At 44.0% G+C, this 21,342-nt stretch overlaps 1 protein-coding gene and 1 long non-coding RNA gene across 5 annotated transcripts in view; one reads left to right on the top strand and one right to left on the bottom strand.

Moving 5' to 3' along the window:
* Positions 1-761: 761 nt before the first annotated feature.
* LOC105747602 (uncharacterized) lies at positions 762-19,630 on the bottom strand. 3 transcript variants are annotated; one of them, XR_011649656.1, is made up of 7 exons: positions 19,264-19,610; positions 12,325-12,460; positions 7,586-7,855; positions 6,416-6,583; positions 5,719-5,792; positions 1,672-1,746; positions 762-938 (listed from the first exon to the last, which is right to left on the bottom strand). It is a non-coding gene; the product is annotated as an uncharacterized lncRNA (long non-coding RNA). The 3 variants fall into 3 exon arrangements; XR_009187193.2 differs by lacking the exons at positions 762-938; positions 1,672-1,746 and adding an exon at positions 16,567-16,680 and having other exon boundaries at positions 2,748-5,792; positions 19,264-19,502; XR_011649655.1 differs by lacking the exons at positions 762-938; positions 1,672-1,746 and having other exon boundaries at positions 2,748-5,792; positions 19,264-19,630.
* NFIA (nuclear factor I A) overlaps positions 18,981-21,342 on the top strand; it is a 530,380-nt gene continuing 528,018 nt past the window's right edge. Inside the window, exon 1 of one of the 2 annotated variants that reach the window (XM_058303489.2) lies at positions 18,981-19,496. In XM_058303489.2, coding sequence (XP_058159472.1) covers positions 19,494-19,496 — 3 coding nt within the window. In that variant the 5' untranslated portion in view covers positions 18,981-19,493. The remainder of the gene's footprint in view (positions 19,497-21,342) is intronic. The other variant, XM_058303492.2, reaches the window with a different exon arrangement.

The raw sequence follows: 21,342 nt of genomic DNA, 5'->3' as shown, positions 1-21,342 counted from the left end.
AACAACAACAAACAGAAAAAAAACAACCTGAGAATCGCTCTGTTTGGATCCAGGTAGATCCCATGGCTAAAACTGTGGCTGGAGGATAATAGGCACTATTTGAATTAGCTCAGAGGGGAACCTGTAATCACTGGACTCTCTAAAAGGGAATTTATAACCATAATATCCCTTAATATCCACATAGTGAAGAAAAAGTAGTGATGTTACCGTAATGGAAAAATATTTACATTTGATCTGGGTGAGATTTGGTATCCTTTCAAGGATACGCCATATCCTTCAGAGATATTTATGAGGTATCCATCTGCAAGGGGGAAAAGTGATGTACCTCCAGCTATCACAGGCATGCACGGCCACTGTTCACAGGGATATCTGTGTGAATTTCTCCTTGTTTAATATGCCTGCGAATACATTTTCCCTCCCTACCTTCCTGGTTGGGTCATTGCCCTACTTATGAATTCACTCACTAGTTGCTTTTATAAATGGGAGGGCAGTGGTGCAATGGTAATCCAGAAAGAATTTATTTCAAAAAAAAAAAAAAGCCACACATACACACACACGTGGTTTTGATATTTGGAGCTGAGAGTTTTGGAGTATAGGGAATTAAATGGCTCTGAGAGGCAAAGAGCTGTTTTCCAATGAAGGCTTTGATGCCCCTCCTACTTTTCCTATTATTTTAGGCTTCCCACAAAGCACACACTGTAACTCCCCACCACTCCTAAAAAAAAGAAACCTGCTGCAAGGGCAAAGAGTCCACAGCTCAGTTTTTTATCATTGCAAGTAAAGTTGAATTTTAATAGGAATAAAAAAGGGGTACAGTTCTCCTGTTATTGAATTTTAGTCAGCAAGAGGCAAATCAGGAAGGCTTTGGGAAAGTACTGAATCTTTTCCAAAGCCTCTTGAAAATGTAACATGTCCATGGCTGTCTTCCTCTTTTATAACTGGAAGATTGAGAAATATGTTCAATTAAAATTTATTCAGAAGTTAAAACACGCTAAGACCACTGACTTAAATTATTTCATCTAATCCTCACATCAAAAATATAAGGTATATATTTTATCCCCATTTCACAGATAAGTAAACAGAGGCCCAAAGAAACCAAATGGTTTGTTTCCTACCATACTGACACCACCAGCTGATGGGTCCCCTTGAGCCAGGCCCTTCCATTTCAGAACTTGGGGCTCTTCTGTCAAACGAGGCCCTTGACCCCAGAAACACCTTCCCAGCTGCCTCCAATCTCCCTGACCTCAGAATACTTGTGTTAAGCCCTCCTCTTCCAGCCTGTGAGGTCCAAATTCTGGGCAGATGTCTCTCACCATATGCTGGGGGTGATTTAACAAGGCCAAATGGGCAGCCCTGTGGTTAGAGGCGCTCTCCATTACATATACTTGAGTTGCTGCTGCCCACCCGGCTGTCCCAGCCCTCGCCTGCTCCTTCTCAGAGAGAGCAGGCTGCAAGTGCAGATGCCAAGCAGCAGAAGATATTTTTAAAGCTGCAGCATCTGGCTCTTTGGCAGCCTCCACTCGCTGGTGGGCCGGGTGTTTTGGAGTTGCCTCTGGGCACTTCACATGGTTTGGCATCTGATCCATTGTCTGGGCTGCCTTTTAGAGGGAAGCTTTTTTGGGGGGAGGGGGGGAGAGATGTAAAGGGGGCTCCCTGCCCCCTGAAACCAACTTTTGATTATGACCTGGGTCTTCCATCTCAGTGGCATCAGTCATCTCTGGATCTTTCATGGTTGTTTTTTCCATCCTTAAAAAAAAAAAAAAAAGTATTGATGAAAGAACGAAAGAACATTTCCCCTCTGCCAGAGTGGCTTTGAATAGAAAGCTGCTCAGTAGCTGTGCAGCTGCCCAGATCTTGCCCAGCGTGTCCACATTCTGAGTAGCTTAAAACACGGCTTTCTTGGCAACCAAACTTCCCTCAGGCTTGACTATTCCTCAAATGTCTCCCTGGGGAGGTAGGAGATTTCTTTTTTCATTTTTTCCCCCTTTTTTGCAGAAGACTCTGAAGCTTCCTGTCTATATCCAAATAGCCATTCAAAAAAAAATAGACACTGGCACTTAATCCCCCCTGGCAAGCAGTATTAAGTTTTTTCTTTTTCTCAGAAAGGTACATTTTAGGGAACACCCAGGCTGGAAACTCGGGCTAAGGGACTTGGCCCTGGTTCAGAATACCAGTTTGAAGATGACTCGGGCTGAGGATTTCAGGCACGGTGACAAGAAAATTATCTCAATTGGGGTAACAGGCTCCCATGTCATGGGGCTGGGCAAGACACCAGCCTGTCACTCACCCATGACTTGGCAAGAGCATGGAGTGTGGTCTTTTCTCCAGCCAGCAGGCACAGGGAGTCCAAAGTCAGTAGTTTCTGAGAGGTGTGCCAGTGGCAGAGGTGACCACCAGGCACCTGGCTGAGCTGGCCAGTGGGTTGCTGTTTTGAGTAACTGTCATTTATTGGACATGGTTGTCTCCTTGCTTCCTCAACCTGCTACCTTGACACATTACCCAAGAAATCATTACTCCCACTAGAGCAGAAGTCTGCAGCTGACATGAGTGGCCCAGGAGTCGGGTATGGGCAGGGGAAGTGAGTGCTGCATCTCCTGCTCTAATGGTCAGTGGGAAGGTGGCACTATTCCCAGCAGATGAGTAATAAGAAAAATTGCTAACACTTACTCTGTAAAGTACTGAGTGCTTTATACACATTAGCCTAGTTAATTTTTTCACCACAACCCTATGAAGTAGCTACTACTACCCTCTTTATCAACAGACTTTATTTTTTAGAGCAGTTTTAGGTTTACAGAAAAATTACATAACAAGTACAGAATTTCCATATACCCCTTCCCTTCCCAGCAGTTTCCCCTATTATTAACATCTTGCATTAGTGTACTACATTTGTTACAATGGGTGTAACCATATTGAGACACTATTACTAAGGTCCATAATTAACATTAGGTTAACTCTTTGTGTTATACAGTTCTATGGGTTTTGATATTTGCATAATGTCATGTTTCTACCATTAAAGTATCATACAGAATAATTTCACTGTGCTCAAAGTCTCTGTGTCAGCCCCGCCCCCGAACTTCTGGCAACCACTGATCTTGTAACTGTCTCTATAGTTTTGCCTTTTATAAAATGTCATATAGTTGGAATCATACAGTATGTAGCTTTTCAGACTGGCTTCTTTCACATAGAAATATCCATTTAAGCTTCCTCCATGCATTTTCATCATTTGATAGCTCACTTCTTCTAATCACTGAATAACATTCCATTATTTGTTTATCCACTCACCCGCTGAAGGGCATCTTCATTGCTTCTGTTTTGGGGCAATTATGAATAAGGCTTGCTATAAGCATTCATGTGCAGGTTTTTGTATGGACATAAGCTTTCAACTCGTTTGGATAAATACCTAGGAGGCTGATTGCTGGATCATGTGGTAAGAATAGGTTTAGCTTTGTAAGAGACTGTCTTCCAAAGTGGCTGAACCGTTTTGCATTCACTGCAGCAATGAATGAGAGCTCCTGTTGCTCCACATCCCCACCAGCATTTGGTATTGTTAGGATTCTGGATTGCAGGCTTTCTAATAGGTGCATAGTGGTATCTCATTGTTGTTACAGTCCTCTTTTAACTGATGAAGGAACTGGGGCACTGAGAGAGCCGTTTACCCAAGGTACCCAAGGTCACCCAGCTAATATGTGGTGGAGCAAGGATTTAAACCCAACCACACTGGCTCCAGAACCCATGTTCTGAGCCACTAATACCGTAAAAGAAAAATAAAGATGGGTAGAAATGAAGCTTGAGTTAAATTTTGACTGAATGTCAAAGACTAAAACCCAACTATGAACTGTTGGTTCTTTTTCATTTAGTCTTATTTGGAATGAAAGAGGATTTGTGGATGGTATTTAAAGTCAGAAATGGGGTTGATTCCAAATATAGAGCCATTCCTAACATTTTCACTAAGTTTGGTGAAGCCCCTGTTGGCCAGAGGGCTGATCTAAAAGAGGTCAGCAGGAAGAAGCTTAATAAAAATGGGAGGTGTTTGGTCAGGACATACAATCCCACCAAGGCACAGGCGCTGCAGAAAATTCAATTGAAGCAGAGGCTGTTTAAATTCATTAATGTATTCAAAGCATTTACTGAGTACCTCCTCATTGGTATCAGGCATCATTCTAGGAGCTGTAGATACAGCAATAAACAAAACAGGCCAAAACCCCTGTCCTCATGGAACTTATATTTTAGATACAATAAACAACCTAAGTAAAATATATAGTATGTCAGATGGTGAAAAATAATGTAGGGTAGCATAAGGGAGTACTGGGCGAGCAGAGGTTTTCAATTTTAAATGAGGTGGTCAGGAAAGTGGAGCCTGAGAAAGTGACATTTGAGGAAGGAGCTGAGGGAGGTGAGTGTTAAGCCACGAGGGTGTCTAGGGGAAGGGAGAGACAAGTGCAAGTGCCTAAGGTGATGCTTGCCTGGTGTGCGCCAGGAACAGCAGGGAGGCTGAGAGGGGAAAGCAGTAAGAGATGAGGTCAGAGTGGTAATGGGGGAGGAAGAGTGAGTAAACAGCATCTGTTTAAATAAGTTCCATTTAATGAGGCATTCCCAGTCAACCTGAGTAAAGGAACAAAATATGAGAGCTGCTGTCTTCATTTCCTAAGGTTGTGGTAATGAAGTACCACAGACTGGGTGACTTAAAATAACAGAAGTTTATTGTCCCACCGTTCTGGAGGCTAGAAGTCCAAATCATGGGGTTTGCAGAACCCTGCTTCCTCTAAAGTCTACAGAGTTTGGGCAGTGGCTGCAGGCAATCCCCCGTGTTCTTCGGCTTGTGGCACATAACTCAGTCTCTACCTCCATCGCCTGGCTGTCTTCTATCTCTGTCTGTCTCTCTCCTAACTTCCCCTCCTTAAGGACACCAGTCAGATTGGATTACGGCCCACCCTAACCCAGTTGGGACTCTTGTTAGCTAATAACATCTTTAAAGATCCTGTTTCTGATTGGATCACATTCACAAGACCAGGGTTTAGGACATGAGCACATCTTTTGGGGGAACACAAAGTCTTTCTATAAAAGATATCATTCCCCAAAAGTCAAGGAACGCACAAGCCTGGAGGTCAGGGAGAATGTCGGAGGGCCCTAACTTGGTGCGGCTCTCCCAGCCTCAGGATTTGCTTTTGGAATATAGGACAACTACAGGAAGTGAGGCTTTTCTCAGGTGGGAAGTTGAACCTGGCAACCTCATAGGAATGCCAAAGTCTATGCTTATAAGAAGAAAGTAGGGGCTCCTTTATGATCTGTTGCCCCAAATAACACCTCCATTACCTACTGCAGTGCCTGGAAATCCACCATTAAACGCCTAACCCTTTGGATGCAGGAGACAATAAATGGAAGTAGGAGGGCACCAAAGCCAAGCCCTACTTACTTCAAAATGTTATTAAGTATCACTGTGGGAATATGTGTCATCCTCTCTTAACTTTGTTCTCTCAATTCTAAGACCTCCTTTCCTACATCTCGTAACCACACATCCTTGGAGAGGTCCACCAGGAATCATTATTATACTTGGTTTCATAAAGTGGATTGAGTTACTGAGTTTCAAACTCTCACATTAAAAGATTTTTACAAGGGTACTAAGAGAGGATCTCCTTTCCACCCTATGGTTATTATTTTAGGTTAAATCGTGCAACAGTCGGGCGAACCCAAGAACAGGCACATGTTACTAAGTTTTACTTTTCCATTGAAATGTTAAGTCCTGGTCTGTCACTCATCAGCTGTGTCACCTCTTTGGACCTCAGTCTTCTTATCTGTAAAATAAGAACAATCACACCTGACTTGTAGAGATGTTGTGAAGTGCATACTTTAAAAAGACTATAAAATACTTGGCATAAGGCAAATCATGGAGGAAGGAGCAACCTGTTATTACCTGTGTCCTTCTCATCTATAAAGCAAAGGCATTGATTGAGTCCTTCATTCAGCAAATATTTTGTCAACACTTCTGTGACAGTTGCTTTGCTAGCACCCACAAGCCTCAGTATCTGATGTTGGGGGAAAATGTAAAAGATGGAAGCCTAAGGGACTCCAAGAATTTCAGATTGGTCTTCCCATCATCACCCCTATAAAGATGAATTCTAAAGCCTCCCTGAGGCAAGGTTTCACCTGATGTTTTTTCTTCCTAGTTTTCTTTAATTGCTTTATCGCTATGATTCTAGCAAGTATTTTAACTCTGTTATGAAATTACCACATCACTTTATAAATGAAAAGTTAACAATATTTCATTTTGTGGCCACTCTATTTTAGACAAATACTCATTAATCTACTAACACTCTCTTTAATGCCCAATAAGTCCCTTCCAGGACTCTGTAGGAGCTGTGGAGTCCCAGAGCTCATTAACTGAGTACAAAGTATCCACATTATTAGCGTAACTTACTGTTATATAACCTGTCAGGTATGCAGAGTATTCCATGATGATTTCTTTAACTTCCTGGTCAGTTCCAAACATCAATGCTTTATTTACAACTATATTGTCAGAATAAAAACTGTGGTTTGGGAAAGATTGCCTCTTCAGACCAACTCTAACCAGCCATTCTAATGTCCTCTGCAAGAAGAAAGTATTAATTTATTTGCTTGAGCATTTGGTAACAAAAGCAACATTTCCAAAGTACATTGCAAGGAATATTGGTTACATAAGGAGTTACTTGAAGAGAATTTCATGATCAAGTAAATCAAGGAAGCACTGGTTTAAACAAAGTGAGATAGGGAACTTGCAAATTCACAATAAAGTTTCAATTTGCAGCATTTTCAAAATTACGAGAAGAACAAATTGAATACACAGGACCTATTGGGAGGTAATACTAAAGGGTGTTTTATTTCTCACAATTCCTATTTATCTGTGTGATGGAATAGAAGCACTTCCCCTGACTCTGGAAGAAAAGTTGGCCAATCCTATACCTATTCCAACAAATCTTAGACAATTACTTAACTCAAAAATTAGAATCTATCAATCAATACTTCAATTTTTTTTCTCTTCCCTTCCCCTCATTGTCTGCTCTCTGTATCCATTCGCTGTGTGTTCCTCTATGTCTGCTTGCGTTCTTATATGCGGCATCAGGAAACTGTGTCGCTTCTTTTTTGTTGCATCATCTTGCTGCATCAGCTCTTTGAGTGTGCAGCACCACTCCTGGGCAGGTTCCCCTTTTTTTCCCACAGGGTGGCTCTCCTTGCAAGACATGCTCCTTATGCATGGGGAACCCCTATGCGGGGAACACCCCTGCATGGCACGGCATTCCTTGAACTTGGCAGCACTGTGCATGGGCCAGCTCACCACACCAGTCAGGAGGCCCTGGGTACTGAACCCTGGGCCCTCCATATGACAGGTGGACATTCTATCAGTTGAGCCACAACATCTTCCCATACTTCAATTTTCTTCCCTCTCTCCTGGCCTGGCTACAGGCAGGTGGCATGTCTTCACACACTGATGTAACTGACTTCATTCCCCAGTCTCCCTCCATCTCTTCCCTGAACTTGCTTCTCCTGATTTCTGGCCCTGTCATGGGACATAGGGAAAGAAGGTAGAAGGAGGATGTGGGAAAGCTCTCACTTGACACTTTCATAAGATGGCTTTGCAATCTCTGCACCCAGCAGGTGTTGAAAGCTGCCTCTTTTTCTCATGTTCACTTTTGTGGGGGCTCAGAGGGTCCCTGCTGGGCTCTGCAGCTGCCTCTCTCTCTCTTCATTTCACATCTCTCCTTCAGTTGACAGCTTCTGACCCTCCGTCAGCTCTGGCCACTGATGTGCACCACAGATGCTCTTACTCTGAGGCCTTCTGATTGCAGGCTGCCCTCCAGGGAGGAGTCCTTTTTTAAGGTCCCTGCAGGAAAGAGATGGAAAACTCAGATGAAGTAATTGAAGGGAATTTAATGAATAGAGTTCTCAGGGTGTGGGGAGACCAACAAGAGATGTGAAGCACTCTGAAACTGGCAGGAGCAGAAAGCTGATACCACCCCTAAGCCAAAAGGGACAAGCTAAGGGAATGCAGTAGGCCAGCAAACAGGTGCCGTGGCCTTCCATAGTGCACCACTCAGCCCACCGGCGACCCATTAGGGAGGCGGCCCTAGGAATAAATACCCCGACCAATCTCCTCACGCTCTCCTGTCTCCACTGGTATCTCCTATAGACCAAACCCAACCAGAAGGCAGAGGGCAGAGGTGTCCTGTCGAAGTAACTTATAAAAGTCAGCCTCCTGGGGCTCATAGCAGAATGGAGAAGGTGGAGAGTAGTTCAGAGGGACAAACACAATATCCAGCCTTGCCTTTCTCATCCTCTTCAGATGGGTCCACAGCTTTGTGGACCAGACCCAACTGCCCCTTTAGCTTTTTCTTCTTCCATTGTATCCTCTCTTACTCTGTCCACTCCAGCTGCTCTGGATGTCTCTCTTTTGCTCTAACCACATGCTCGTTCCCTCTATCTGGATGCTCTTTCTCCATGATTCACCTAGGGAAAACTTTTTCATTCGTTATGACTCATTTTAAGCATCACTTACTCAGGAAGTCTTTCATAAAAATCGATACTCCTTTGACACATTGCTTCACGCATTTGGATTCATGGATTATTTTCAACTATACAGATTTCTCTCCTCTTCTAGACACAAGCTTCTTGAAGGCAGGAGTTTTTTGGTCTTGTCTGCTAGTCTTTCCCAATGCCTGACATATAGCAGGAGTTCAGTAAGAGCACTGAGTGATCAACTCCCCGTGTTTGGGCCTCAGTTTCCTGATTTAGAAAATGAGGGGCTTAATGTAGATGATGTGAAAGGCCCTTTGAGCTCTCAAATTCTCTGAAATGTAAACGCTATTCCCACAGGTGAGACCCCCTTGACTTCTCTGTCAAGAAACTTCTTCCAAGTTTATACATTAACCAGGGAATACAGTAGGGGGAGAAGGTTAGGAAATCTCAGATTACTTACAAGAGGCGAAAAATAGCATTACGGTGGATGTATACAGTTTCGCAAGGAAATGAGCAATCTCTTCTTTGATGGACTATGTGAAAGCTAAACTGGAAGGAATAATTAGATTAAATGGTGATGTCAACTGGAAAGGAAGCATTACTTCCTGCACTGCACCAAATGTCTTACAGGTGTCAGCGGGACCCACCAGCTCAGTAATTAGGCTGTTTTAACTGTCTCCACTTAACTATGTGCAAGTGATTGAAAACGGGAGTTTCATTTGGGACCCCCGGCACCAGGAGAGCATTTTGGTGAAATGAGCTTTGTTCTCAGTTACGCGGAGTAAAATAAAAAACAGGATTTATAGCAAATGGAAGTTTAATGGCTTCTCTTTTTACCCCACATGGGCCAGAGCTCTTAGTCTGTGCCTGGAGCCTGGTGAACTCCGACGCGTGGAGGCCTGAGGCATGCCTAAAATGTAGAGCTGCAACACAAAGTTCTGATTTGAGAGTCAGCAAAGCTGACTTGGTTCTTGCACTAACTAGGTGTGCAATCTTGGGAAAGTCAAAACCTGAGCTATGTCATACACAAAGAGGACATCATGACATTTCTGATAGAGATGTTGTCTGATATACAATGGAGGCATCATAAAACAATGAAAATAATTTAGCTTGGGAGCCAGGCAAGATTGTGTTTTGGTCCTGCTGGGCCCCTTACAACCTGTGTGAACTTAGGCAAGCTACTTGTCCTCTCTGAGCCTCTATTGTCCTGTATGAAAACTTGATTATAATTAACCTATATCACAAGCCTGCTTGAAAAGTGAAATCATAGATTTAGCTACATGGTAGCTAAAGCAGATGAACTGGTTGGCCCCACCCTATCCAAAAAGCCAGTCTTTACCTTCATTCATTCATTCATTTATTCAGCAAATATTTATTGAGTACCTACTATGTGCCTGGCCCATAGTAGTTAGCAAGACAGCCATGGTCCCTGCCCTCATGAGTTTTATAGCCTAGGTGAGGTAGGGAAGCAACAGGCATCAAATAAACAGACAGTTCTCTGAATAAAAATGCAGAGTCCTGTGAAAGCAAGTAATGGTGCATGTGATTTTGATGAGGGAACTGAAGTAAGACTGCTCAGAGGAAGTGACTTAGAGGCTGTCAGCATTATCCAGATGGAGTGTAAGCAAGTGTAATTTGGATTGTGGGAACAGCATGTGGGCAGGGCTTGGAAATAAGAGAAGGCCAGCATGGCCAGAGCTTTGTTAACAAGGGGAAGAGGGCAGGCAAGGTGAGGCTAGAGAGACGAGCAGAAATCAGATGATGTGGATTTAATCCTAAATGCAGGGAGAAACTTTTCCCACACTCCTTGTATGGGGTAGAGTCCCTGCCTTGGTCCCTGTCTCAATAATTGCAAAGACGATCTGGAAGAGCCAACAACGCAAGGTCTGAATGGTAGAAGACCTGGGCCCTAATCTCAGATCCTTGTAAAATAGCACAAAGCATATAGCTTTGTTTCTTTGTGCCTCAGTTTCCTCCACCAAAACAAGACGTGTTTGGGCAAGATCCTCTCAAAGATGACTTCCAATATAAAATTCTCACATTCCAAAATTCAGTTTCTTGCTGGCTTCCTTGGGTGTCTTGAACGTTGAGGCAGTCACTTCTCCTGACAAAGACAGGGGACTATATCCTCTCTGCTCAATCCTGCCCCACTGCCCTCCCTGGAAAGTCTCCAGAGAAGTACTTAGGAAGGAGGAGAAAACACCAGGGCTCCACAAAGGATATGCTGTCAGGAAAGCAAACAGCTGGCAGGACAGAATGAGAGGGTTTGGCTCCTATCAGCCTGGGGCATGGAGAGAGAAGCATTCTGTTCCGCTGGAGTCAAGCAGGCAACGTGATCCCCCAGGGGCAGAGCCTCTCCGAGGACCCCCGGAACAAAGGAGCCCCTGGAGTTTCCTCTTGGGCCTGCTCGGTTCCGCAGTCAGTTTAGCTGCCAGTCCATCAGCCCTGAGGTTAGCCAGACCTCTAGGGACTTGGACTGTGTCTGCACAGGCTAAGTCAGGTGGAGGAAAGTTAAGGCAATTAACCAGAGAAGTCTAATCATACAAAAGGAGAAGGCACTGAATGCAGGGCCTGAGTACACGACGGGGCTGCTGGTAAGCACGTCAGGTCACTGCTCAGCAACCCATGTCACCAGGCTGAGCAATCACGTGACTCCAAGGGACCCTGATGTGTAACAGCCTGAGCAAATCCAAGATCATTCACCCAGCAAGTCCTTACTGAGAGACAAAATATGCTAACCCTATGCTAAGCACTGGAGCCCCAAACAAAGTCATGATTAACCTCTATCTCTCAAAATCAGGAGCTTATAATTTTGTTATGCTAATAAAACCAAGTGGCAGGCAGGGATTAGTGAACTGTAAAGCAGACAACCTACCTAGAGTGGGATACTGTTACAGGTTTAGAGAAAAGAACAGCAGGTATGGACTGGAATTGAGGAGGAGGATTTGCAGAGGTGGTGGGGCTTATGGAAGCAGAAAGACTCCTGCACAAGGGAAGGAAGAAGATAATCCAGGTTGGGAATTAGATCAGCAAAAGTAAGGACCTACGCTGTCAGTGAAAAGGATTGCATTTCCACACCCTGGGAGAATACCGTGTATAAAGGAAGCAGCAACTGACTATAAGAAAGAAGGAAGGGGACAGTTCAGTTTGGGGTAAATGTGTGAACTTGGGAATCAAACAGTCAAGGGTCTGAGCCCCCACACAGATTTCTACTGCTGGTGAAATCTTGGTTAAGTTATGCACTTTCTCTGGGCTGCACTCTTAGTTGTAAAATGGAGGTAACTGAACATATCTCATAGAGGAGAGTGACTTTAAAAAGAAAAGATCCTCACAAAGCACTTTGCCCAGAACCTGCCCCCGCCACCATCTTACTGATCCGAGCTTTTCCTTGGGGCTTGGTAAACTCAGTCTCTTTCCCACTGCTGCGCATTTGTCCCAACTACACACCTCAACCAAAGCCTTTCTTCCATCTCCGCTTACCAGAATTCCTCTTGTCCTTTGGGGCTTGTCCCCTTGGCCACACCAGTCCATCTGGCATTGTCCTCCTCTGAAACCCTATCACACATAATTGCCTTTGCCACCATAAGACACTTAGCAAAAAAATGACAACTTGCCCCCATTGAAAAAAAACAACTTATTACCCCCATTGAAGGATTAAAAGCCAAAAAAAAAAAAAAAAGAGGAGAGAAAAAAGAACAGAAACTTACATTTGTCCAGGCTCACTCTAAGCCCTATGTTGGACACTTTACCTTTCTTATCATTTAATTTAATTTAGTTTGATTCCATCCTCTTGACACCTCTCTAAGGTGTGTCTCTAACCTCTGTGTCTCCTCCTACCTTAAGCATCCAGTACAGCCGCTGGCACATGGTAGATGCTCAATAAAACCTGTTCTGCTGTGCTCATGTCAGTTCTTCAGTTCTCAGGCCAATATGAGAGAAGAGCCAAAGAATAGGAAGACTCCCCTTTGCACTTCTGGAAAAAGATTAAATACTGAAGTTAGGCAAAAAGAGAAGATGGTTTTCCTTTTGAAACTGGCTTGAGAGCCCAGAATTTCCACATGGGCCCTAACCTGCACTCCTTGACCCAACTCTCCTTTGAACACTGCCCATCCCTGCCAAGCTAACTGTCAAGAGAATAATCTTATTATTGGTAACCTCTTCCCAACACAGCCTCACCACAGGACAGCCTATTAGGCCGTCGAGCCTTATTAGTGCTCGTTGCAGCGCGGTCGAGTGTAACTGGATCCCGAGCCGTGTGCTAAATGCTCCATCTGGAGCTACTCTCTATGCACACGGATGAGGGCTGCTCCCTCCTTAAAGGTCTTCTAAAGAACGGCTCAGGTTTCAAAACCTGCTGGAAGTGAAAAGCGCACCCACAGCCACAGACTCACCCTTACACCAAAACCAGCAAATAATGGCAGGGACCGCCCCTCCCCTGTCCCATTCTTAATTGGGCACCTTGAGAGTTGACTTATTAATTCCCTGGCTTCTGATGAATCCATTGGATAAGTATTTGCTTTGGGGCATAAAGAACTTGACCTTTGACGTTAAGTTTCATTTTCTCCACATGCACAGTGCTTGCCCATCTTTCTCTGCATCAACTCTTTGACCCCCTAGCCTATATCCCGCATACTATTGTGGGATTTTTCTTAGGCTGGATCCTCCTGCATGCCACAGACCCATTTGCTCAAACTTCTTGGATGGTGACCATCACCGGGCTTTCTGCTACACAGACCAAATTGGCCAAAATGGACAAAATATTTTAATGTTCTCCATCATGGAGCTCTGCTTGGCCTCTCATTTCCATATCATGTCATGGTGCAAAAAAGAAGTGAGTAAGGCACTGAGCAAGCACCAGAGGAAATTGCCTTCTTAGGAAACAGAAGGCTGGAAAAGCTTCTACTAAATCCACAACAAAAGGTGCAAATGATTCTATTGCACACATGGCCCAGGGAGGTGTCCTTCCAGGGGAGCCATGTTTGCTTCTGGGAGCCTCGCCCACAGCCAGGGTGAGTCTGAGGACTTCCTTCTCCTGACTGAGCTATTCCAAACATTTGCTCATTTAATCCTCACAGCAAACTTGTGAGGTAGATATTAGTGTTCCCATTGTATGGATGCAGAAACTGAGCCTCAGAGAGTTCTGTTTTTGTTTTTGTTTTTGTTTTTGTTTTGTCAAAGATCATAGGAAAAAGATAATGAAGAGTGGAGGTGGGATTTAGACCCAAGGTTGAGTGACTTCAAAGTCCAGTTTACTTTCCCCCAAAACACTGTGCTGGCACCCAGAAACTCAATTTGCAGAGCCCAATTCACTAGTTCTCTTATTTAGTATTCATGTGAGAAGTTTCCTTTTATGTTTCCTTTCTCAGATTAAAAAGCCTATCTCATCATTAAATTCCAATTTGTAACTATTAAAAGCATAACTCCCTCTTCAATATCTACCTCCACTATCATTTTCCCATGAAGCCTTCATGATAGCCCCTTCCCCTCAACAAAATCTGGATGTATTCTCTCTACATTGGAAAAGCCTGCAGTAGTTTTCTCTCTGCAGACTAGTAAGCTTTGGAGTCAAATGGATCTCTGGTGATATCCCAGCTTTGTTTCTTCCTAGCATGGTATCATTGGATAAGCTATTTACCTCCTGAATCTTACCACCTCATTCATACAGTTGGGATGAAATCCCTACCTCACAAGGATAGTTTTCATAAGGATTAAAAGAAATAATGTACAGAAAGTTACTGGTACTATATTAGGTGCTCATGAAATGCTAGTGCATTCTCCAACCCTCCTTTGACCTTCAAACCATTGTGCCTTATAGAAGAATTATTTGTGTCTTACTTTGAAGGAGTGGCCTGTGTCTTACTCATTTTGGTAGCCCCCACAGTAATAACACATAGTAGGTGCTCAATAAATGTTTATTGAGCCAGTTTATGTAACAACTTACTAGTCTTTCCTGAGAGGAGATTTTAATAAGAAAAAGGAAGGAAATCCTGAGAAGACAAAGGTAGAAGGAAGAGAAGCTGACAGATGGAAGCCCACACATCCAAGGAGTCTGAGAAATCACAAGGGCAAGGTCACCTGATTTCCAGAGTTGCCAAGAACTAGACCTATCGGGAGCTGCATTCCTTATTATCCACATACACTAGCCACACAAGCACATGTACTCTTTTAAATGGTTAAGTATGAAAAGAAGGGAGATTTAAGCAAAGTTTTCCTGCATGTTCTAAAGCCAGGACCGCTGTGCAGTAACTCAAATGGAATCAAGATGTTCCATTTTGTGCCTCACCGGCACCTCACTGTGGAAACTCAAAATAGGAAGGTAATGGCGCATGACAGGTTAGGGTCAGGTCCCTTTTACTCTTGGTGAAGGAAAGCCTAGTTCCAGGCAAGGGCTGCTGCAATTTGCTTCATCTCAATCTGCTGATTGTAAGTGAAGGAGAAGAAATAGGGCACACTCCTCCCACTACTTATAAGTCAATTAAGACATGCTGACTTCCTTAACAGGATTATCTTTGTCCTTCCCCAGAGCCTTTTCCATTAATGAAGTAATCAATGACCTTTCATCTAGAAATGTCTCCGTCTTTCACACATTGGACTCCTCTCTAACAGAGAAATCATTTAGTAACCTAAACAACCAAATGCAGAGTTAATTATTCCTAGTTTTATTCTTGCCTTTGCAGCCATTTTGTTCTCTCCAAAAAGATGTTTTAACATGAATGAAAATCTCTCTTTCTCTGCGTAAGCATCATTCTACTGATTTATAACTAGCCTCAGTGTGAGGCCTTATAGGGCACTTCTAGCAACACCAGACAAGAAGAGAGAGGAAAGAAATAGGAACGTAGCCCATTCACGGGTTGATAAAGAGTGTTGCTGAATTTCCACCCCTTACCCATCAAATCCTTAAAAATAACGGGTGACATAAACTAGAAAATCCAAAAAACGGAGGGAGCAATTAACCATTTGTAACAGAAATCCAGAGTATATCTGTAAAAGTATTCGTTGAGAATACTGGAGATCCACAAACCTCTCCCTTAGTCAGAGCAATGTTCTTAAGCCACAAATATGATGACCTTATCAACTGCTTAAAACTTGTCAACAGCTTCCCATTACTATCAAAGGCCTAACTCTGTGACATCAGTAAGTAGACATTGCAATCTCTGGTCCCTGCCCACCTACCTGGCCTCTGGTAATTCCCCTAACCCTCTCTCATCTCAGTTGTGTCCTCTATCTCCCCATTCCCCCTGCTTCTACTCATCTCATCCTTCAGTCTCCAGAGAAGATGTCACTTCTTCCAGGAAGCCCTCCTTGGTACCTCAAATCTAAATTAGAAGGCTTTCTTATGAACTTCCATGGCACTTTATATTTCACTTATCTTAATCCTTACATACTGTTTTGTAATTGCCTGTTACCTGCCTAATTCCCCTGACTAGACTACTGGATAAGGACTGTGTACCATTTTTTTTTTTCACTGTTATATCCCCAGGGCCTAGGACAGGCGCTAGCTTAACAAACATTTGCCAAACTAAATTTAATTGAGGAAGCTGAATATAATATGACGTGGAAAATCTTAGGCAGGCCTAGTATATAATAGGTGCACAATAAATAATTGTCATATTTAATTGAATTGAATGCCTTGCATGATCTCAGGAAAGCAAAACTGAGGTTTAATTGTAATACGGGGGCCAGTAGCTGGTTAATAGCATCACATAGTTTTGCCATGTGTGGTGAAGACGGTGTTCACCGAGAAGGTAATATTATGGAATATGAAGGGGAAAAAAACAAAGGTCAAAGGGGAGAATTGGCTGTTGTTGCCCAGGCCTGCTCAAGGTAAAGTCAGTGAAACAGGTACTTGGGAGCCGAACCACTGGGAGGGTGCTCTGCTATGGGCAGAGGGTGTCATCAGGCTTCATTGTCCCTCAAAATACTTCACCTCCTTTTCTCAGATTCACACTTCTCTAAGCAGCCCACTAACTTCCTCTGCAGATTTTCCTGTGGGGAGACCAAGTGCTGACCCAGGCATTCCTATCCCTTCAGCAGCTCTGTTTCTCATTGCAAACCAATCAACTGGTCCACCTTATGTACCATGCTCTTAGAAGCTGGGCTAGCATGAATCCATCTTAAAAGCCATTCATGTAGCTCGGTGGTTGAGTGCCTGCTTCCCATATATGAGGTCCTGGGTTCAATCCCCTGTACCACCTAAAAAAAAAAAAAAAATCCTTAGAGGAACATTTATATTAAAAGCCATTCAATTCTAAATTTAAGAACAAAGATCATATTTCTAAATTTACAGAGCTGAAAACCAGAACTTTGGACTCATCAGGGCATACTGTCTTCTAAGGCCCAGGCTGAGAAGTACCTGGTCACCTTCCAAGACTTTACTGTCTCATTTCTTCTAGATACATTGGCACACCCAACTCAATGGACACAGAAGCTGGCTGTGCAGAGGCCATCAGTCAAAGAAGGCAAGGGCTTGACCCAGATAATGGCTAGGCAGGCAAGGAATTCAGGGGATTCAGGCAGGGCGTGAGATACCACCTTGGGTGGTAGGAATTAGGCAGGTGAGAAGGAGTACCAGGGAGACTCAAGTTCTGGAGAGTGGGGCAAGAAAGCATTAAGCAGGAGTTTGGAGCAAGGCTCCATTTGGGGGCAGATAGGGTGAGGAGGCTAGAAAGATAGCAATCCTATCCTAATACAGGCTTCCATTTATTGAGCACTGAGAATGGGCCCAGCACTGTGCTTATTGTCTTTATCAACAATGCCTAATTTAATTTTCCAATAACCCCATGATCCAGGTACCAACAGCATCCCAATTAGCAATGTGGAAACCAGCCTGGAGATGATCCTGAAATTGTCAATATATTTGCATGAATGGTAGGCCATTGCCAAGATTTGACTATTGTTTACCTACAAAAAGGGCCTTTTCGTATGGTTCAACCTGAAATCTCCTGCCTCCTCGGGTTAGCCCAGGAAGCTAGAAAGGATTGAATTTGTTTGTGGAAATGAACAGAGAAGACAAAAGTGAAAGCAAGAACTTGTGAGAACGATGGACACAGTATGGACAAGTTCTAAGAGTGCAAATGTCAAGCCTCCTGTAAGTAATCGTGGGGTTCTGGCCAAGGGGCCTGGACCCACAGATGAAGCCAGATGCCGTTCAGCAGTCAAGTCACAGAAGAAGTCACAGGCTAAGCTGCCCCTTTCCCAACACCCAGAGGCCCAAACAGCTGCCCACGTCTCTGTCAGCCCTTGCCGGGCCTCTTTATGTGAACAGAAATCAGATCACACGTTGCCTGAAGTCAGATATGTGACCAGACTTGGTGCACTGTGCAAGATTTCACCAACGATGAAAATAACTTTCTCCTGCTGCATTTAACATCTGGTGTCACAGATTTTTGCTGAGAGCCATAAAATCACTAACTTGCAGAGAAAACCTCATTGTTGAAAAATACATTTATGGAAGGGTGGGTGGCAGCCGGAGCCTGGCTGTGTTCCGGGCTTGCCTGGATGTTAACGGCAGCCCTTTGTCTCCTCAATGCATGATGAATTTCATGAAGCCTTGGGAGAATCTGGGGCAGTAGAAAGACAAATCCAGGTTAGTGGCTCTGTCACTGACTAGGTGAGGGACCTGGGTCTATTTCCTTAACCTCTCTGAACTTCCATTTCCTTATCTTAAAAAAAAAAAAAAAAAAAAAAAGAGAATAAAAATAGCTACATGCCAGGGTTTCTGTGTGGATTCAATGAAATAACGTATGTGGCAGCGCCTGGCACAATGGTAAAGGCTAGTTCCTTTGTCCTATCTTTTCCTTGTCCTTTTTTGTTTCCTGGCATTTCTTTTCAGACCCAAGTCCACCTTGAACACTGTGGCATTTGTCAAAACTCGTAACACGGAGTGCTCTTTCTAAGCTTAGCCCCAGCTGCAGCTAACTGGGACCCCCATCTACTGCGTGAGGTAGTTGTGCTGTTTTCATCTTTATCTCCCCTCGGAATGAAACTTCTTTGGGGAAGAGTCAGTGGCTAGCACATAGAAGATGCTCAAGAATCTTCTGAATGCAGGAGAGAACTATGTGATGCCAAGAAGCAGCAGGAAGGAGGTCTTGCCACATTTGTTATATCAACCAGCACTTAACATGCCCTTGCTCTGGGCCAATCCTATGTGAGGCCTTGCGGACATAGAGAGTAAGTGATAGCTGGAGTGAGCCATAGGGACGCCTCAGTTCACCCGGGAGTGGGCACTTTGTAACTGTCAACGTAAACTGGTGGGCCAGGCCTGCCAGCCCAGCTGGCTACTGGCAGTATTGAAGAGAACCTCTCTCCTTGTCATTCCCAAGGCTGCCTTGGACATTCACGTTAAGCCCAATTTCCTGTGTGTATAAATGCTGCTGAGCATGCAGCGTGGGGAGAGTCCGTATGGGGCTGGCCCGACCTGGCCCTCAGCACGGCCCTGACCTTTGTCTTCCGACCTGCCATGAACACGCCCCAGTCTCTGTGGACGTGAACTCAGAGCACACCCCCGCCCCAGCCTCCCCGTCCCTCCCTCCCGGCTCCCCGCCCTGCTTCTGGGTGTTTCTGTTTCCGACCGTCTCTACACTCTCTCACACACTCTTCTGTCTCTCTCTCTGCCCCTCTCTGCTTCTCTCTGCTTCCTGTCTCTGTCTCCCCGTGTCTCCGTATGTCTCTGTGCGTGGGTGTCTCTCTCTGTCTCTGTCCCCTGTCTCCATCCGCCTTTCCCCTCCTTGTCCCCCCTCCTCCACCGGATCCCCCCACCACCCCCATTCTCTCTACCTGGGTTCCTCTTCCAGCTGTCTGGGCTCCACACAGCACGGCCACTCTTCACATCCTTTTAACTCTCACTCACTTATTATCTTCGCTGCCGCCATTTTTGGCTGCGGGCCACCGCTAACAGAATGTGAGAAAGCAAAAACTAATGAGCTTCTTCAAGAGAGAATAGGGAGCTTCTGTTATTTCATTTAGTCCTCAGAGTTTAACTTCTGGCACTTCCGTCACATCTCCAAATGGTAAGTGAAGGTTGTTACTTTTCAATTTGGTTGGGCTGTGTAGCACATTTCATCAATTAAAATGCACCCTCGGTGCAAAATCACAACGGGCCGGCAGGGAGGGTGCTAGTGTGTGAGGATTTTTTTTCAAAGTTACTTTTGTTCCATGTAGTGTGTAGCTGAGATCTGTTGTTACCAGGCGGCCTTAGGCTCCAGGCAACAGCACCGGTCGAGGAAAGAGGCGCGGGCAGCCCACAGCCAGACACGCCCTGGGTCTGCAGGACGGCGAGCCCTGGCCAGGGGGTTGAGCCCATGTCTTTGGACTGAGCTCTGGCTCTGCTAACTGACCTCCTCACCTGCGGCGCCATCTGGCAGGTCCCTCAGCCTATCTGGCCCCTGTTTCCAACTCACCCATCCCTCACCCACAGGCTAGAGGAGGAAAGATCTTTAGGAGGGCACACAAATGAATGGAGTTATAAAGCTCACCAACTTCATTGACTTCCATGATACTCATTCACTCAGCTGATATTCATGGAATGCTTACTGTATGCCAGGTATTATTCAGACCTAAGTATTTAGAAATGTTGGATCTAAACACCTCAGCCTTGCCCCTCATCCTTCCCTGCTGAATGGAGGAAAATTAGAGATACCATGAAAGTTAACCCCCTCATCCTTCCATTTTTCCCACCTATAAAAATTGCCTAAAGGACCTTCCTAGGCCTGAATTGAGCATCTTATGTAACTACCTTCATTATCAGGTGCAGGAGAGGAACACTGATACAATATTATGAACGACACTCTGGACCCTATTGGAAACTCAGCATTTATTCCAGGAATATCCTTCTTCTGATCCAGGATCCACTTTGCATTTAGTTGTTATTTCTCCTTAGGCCCCCCCCAGCCTTTAACAGTTTCTCAATCTTTCCATTTCTTTCATAGCCTTATTGCATGCTTAACTTTTAAAGCTCTTAGAAAGAAAAAAATTTCCCACCTAAACTATGATAGGAAAAAATTTCTTGAAGGGAGAACTAGAAACTAAAACCAGTTAGAACTTTAAATAACATTATTGTTTTTTCCTGATTATAAAAGTAATACATTTTTCTCAAAAAATTAAACAGAATTATCATATAATGCAGCAATTCCACTCTGAGGTATATATCCAAAAGTACTGAAAACAAGGACTCAAACAGATACTTGTACAACAAAGTTCATTGCAACATTATTCAAAATAGACAAAAGTAAAAATAACCCATGTCCATCAACAGAAAAAAAAAAGTGAAATACTTACAAAAAATTTTTTATGTGCAGATAAAACAAAAGAACAAAATGTCAGTCACAATCCTACCTCCCAATTATCACTAGTTTAAATATCAGTAGAAACCAGCAGGCTTACCAGCAGAGGGTTTCGGATCACGGTGAAATTCAAAACTTAACGTAACACGTTTATTGAGCATCTACATTACACCAGGATCAGTTATGGGCAATGCATTACAAAAAATTGTAACATTAGGTCTTGCTTTTCCAGGGCTTGGGCTACTCTGATTTACTACCATTTTTAACCAAATATTTTAAATTCATGCCTAAAGTCTCCAAACCAAGAATAGAACATGGTAACCAGCTCCAGGTCCAATTTTCAGTGGGTCTGGTTTACCCATTCTAAAGTTCCTTCCCCATTTGTACTCTTCCCGCTGTTAGTAGGAATATTCACCCCTTTTCACTTTAACTCTCTTTCCAGTTTTCACTTTCAGAAATTGTGAACACTCAGCACCCTTAGTGCTCTGCATTGTCAAGGGGAAGGCAATACATCTTGGGCAAGAAATGAATGATAGAATAAAGTAGAGTGGAAGATGAGCAGCATCCTCCTCTT

The sequence above is a fragment of the Dasypus novemcinctus genome, chromosome 9, assembly GCF_030445035.2.
Source record: "Dasypus novemcinctus isolate mDasNov1 chromosome 9, mDasNov1.1.hap2, whole genome shotgun sequence".
Lineage (NCBI taxonomy): Eukaryota > Metazoa > Chordata > Mammalia > Cingulata > Dasypodidae > Dasypus > Dasypus novemcinctus.
The sequence above is the reverse complement of the archived record's forward strand: the minus strand, read 5'-3'. Positions and strand labels throughout refer to the sequence as shown.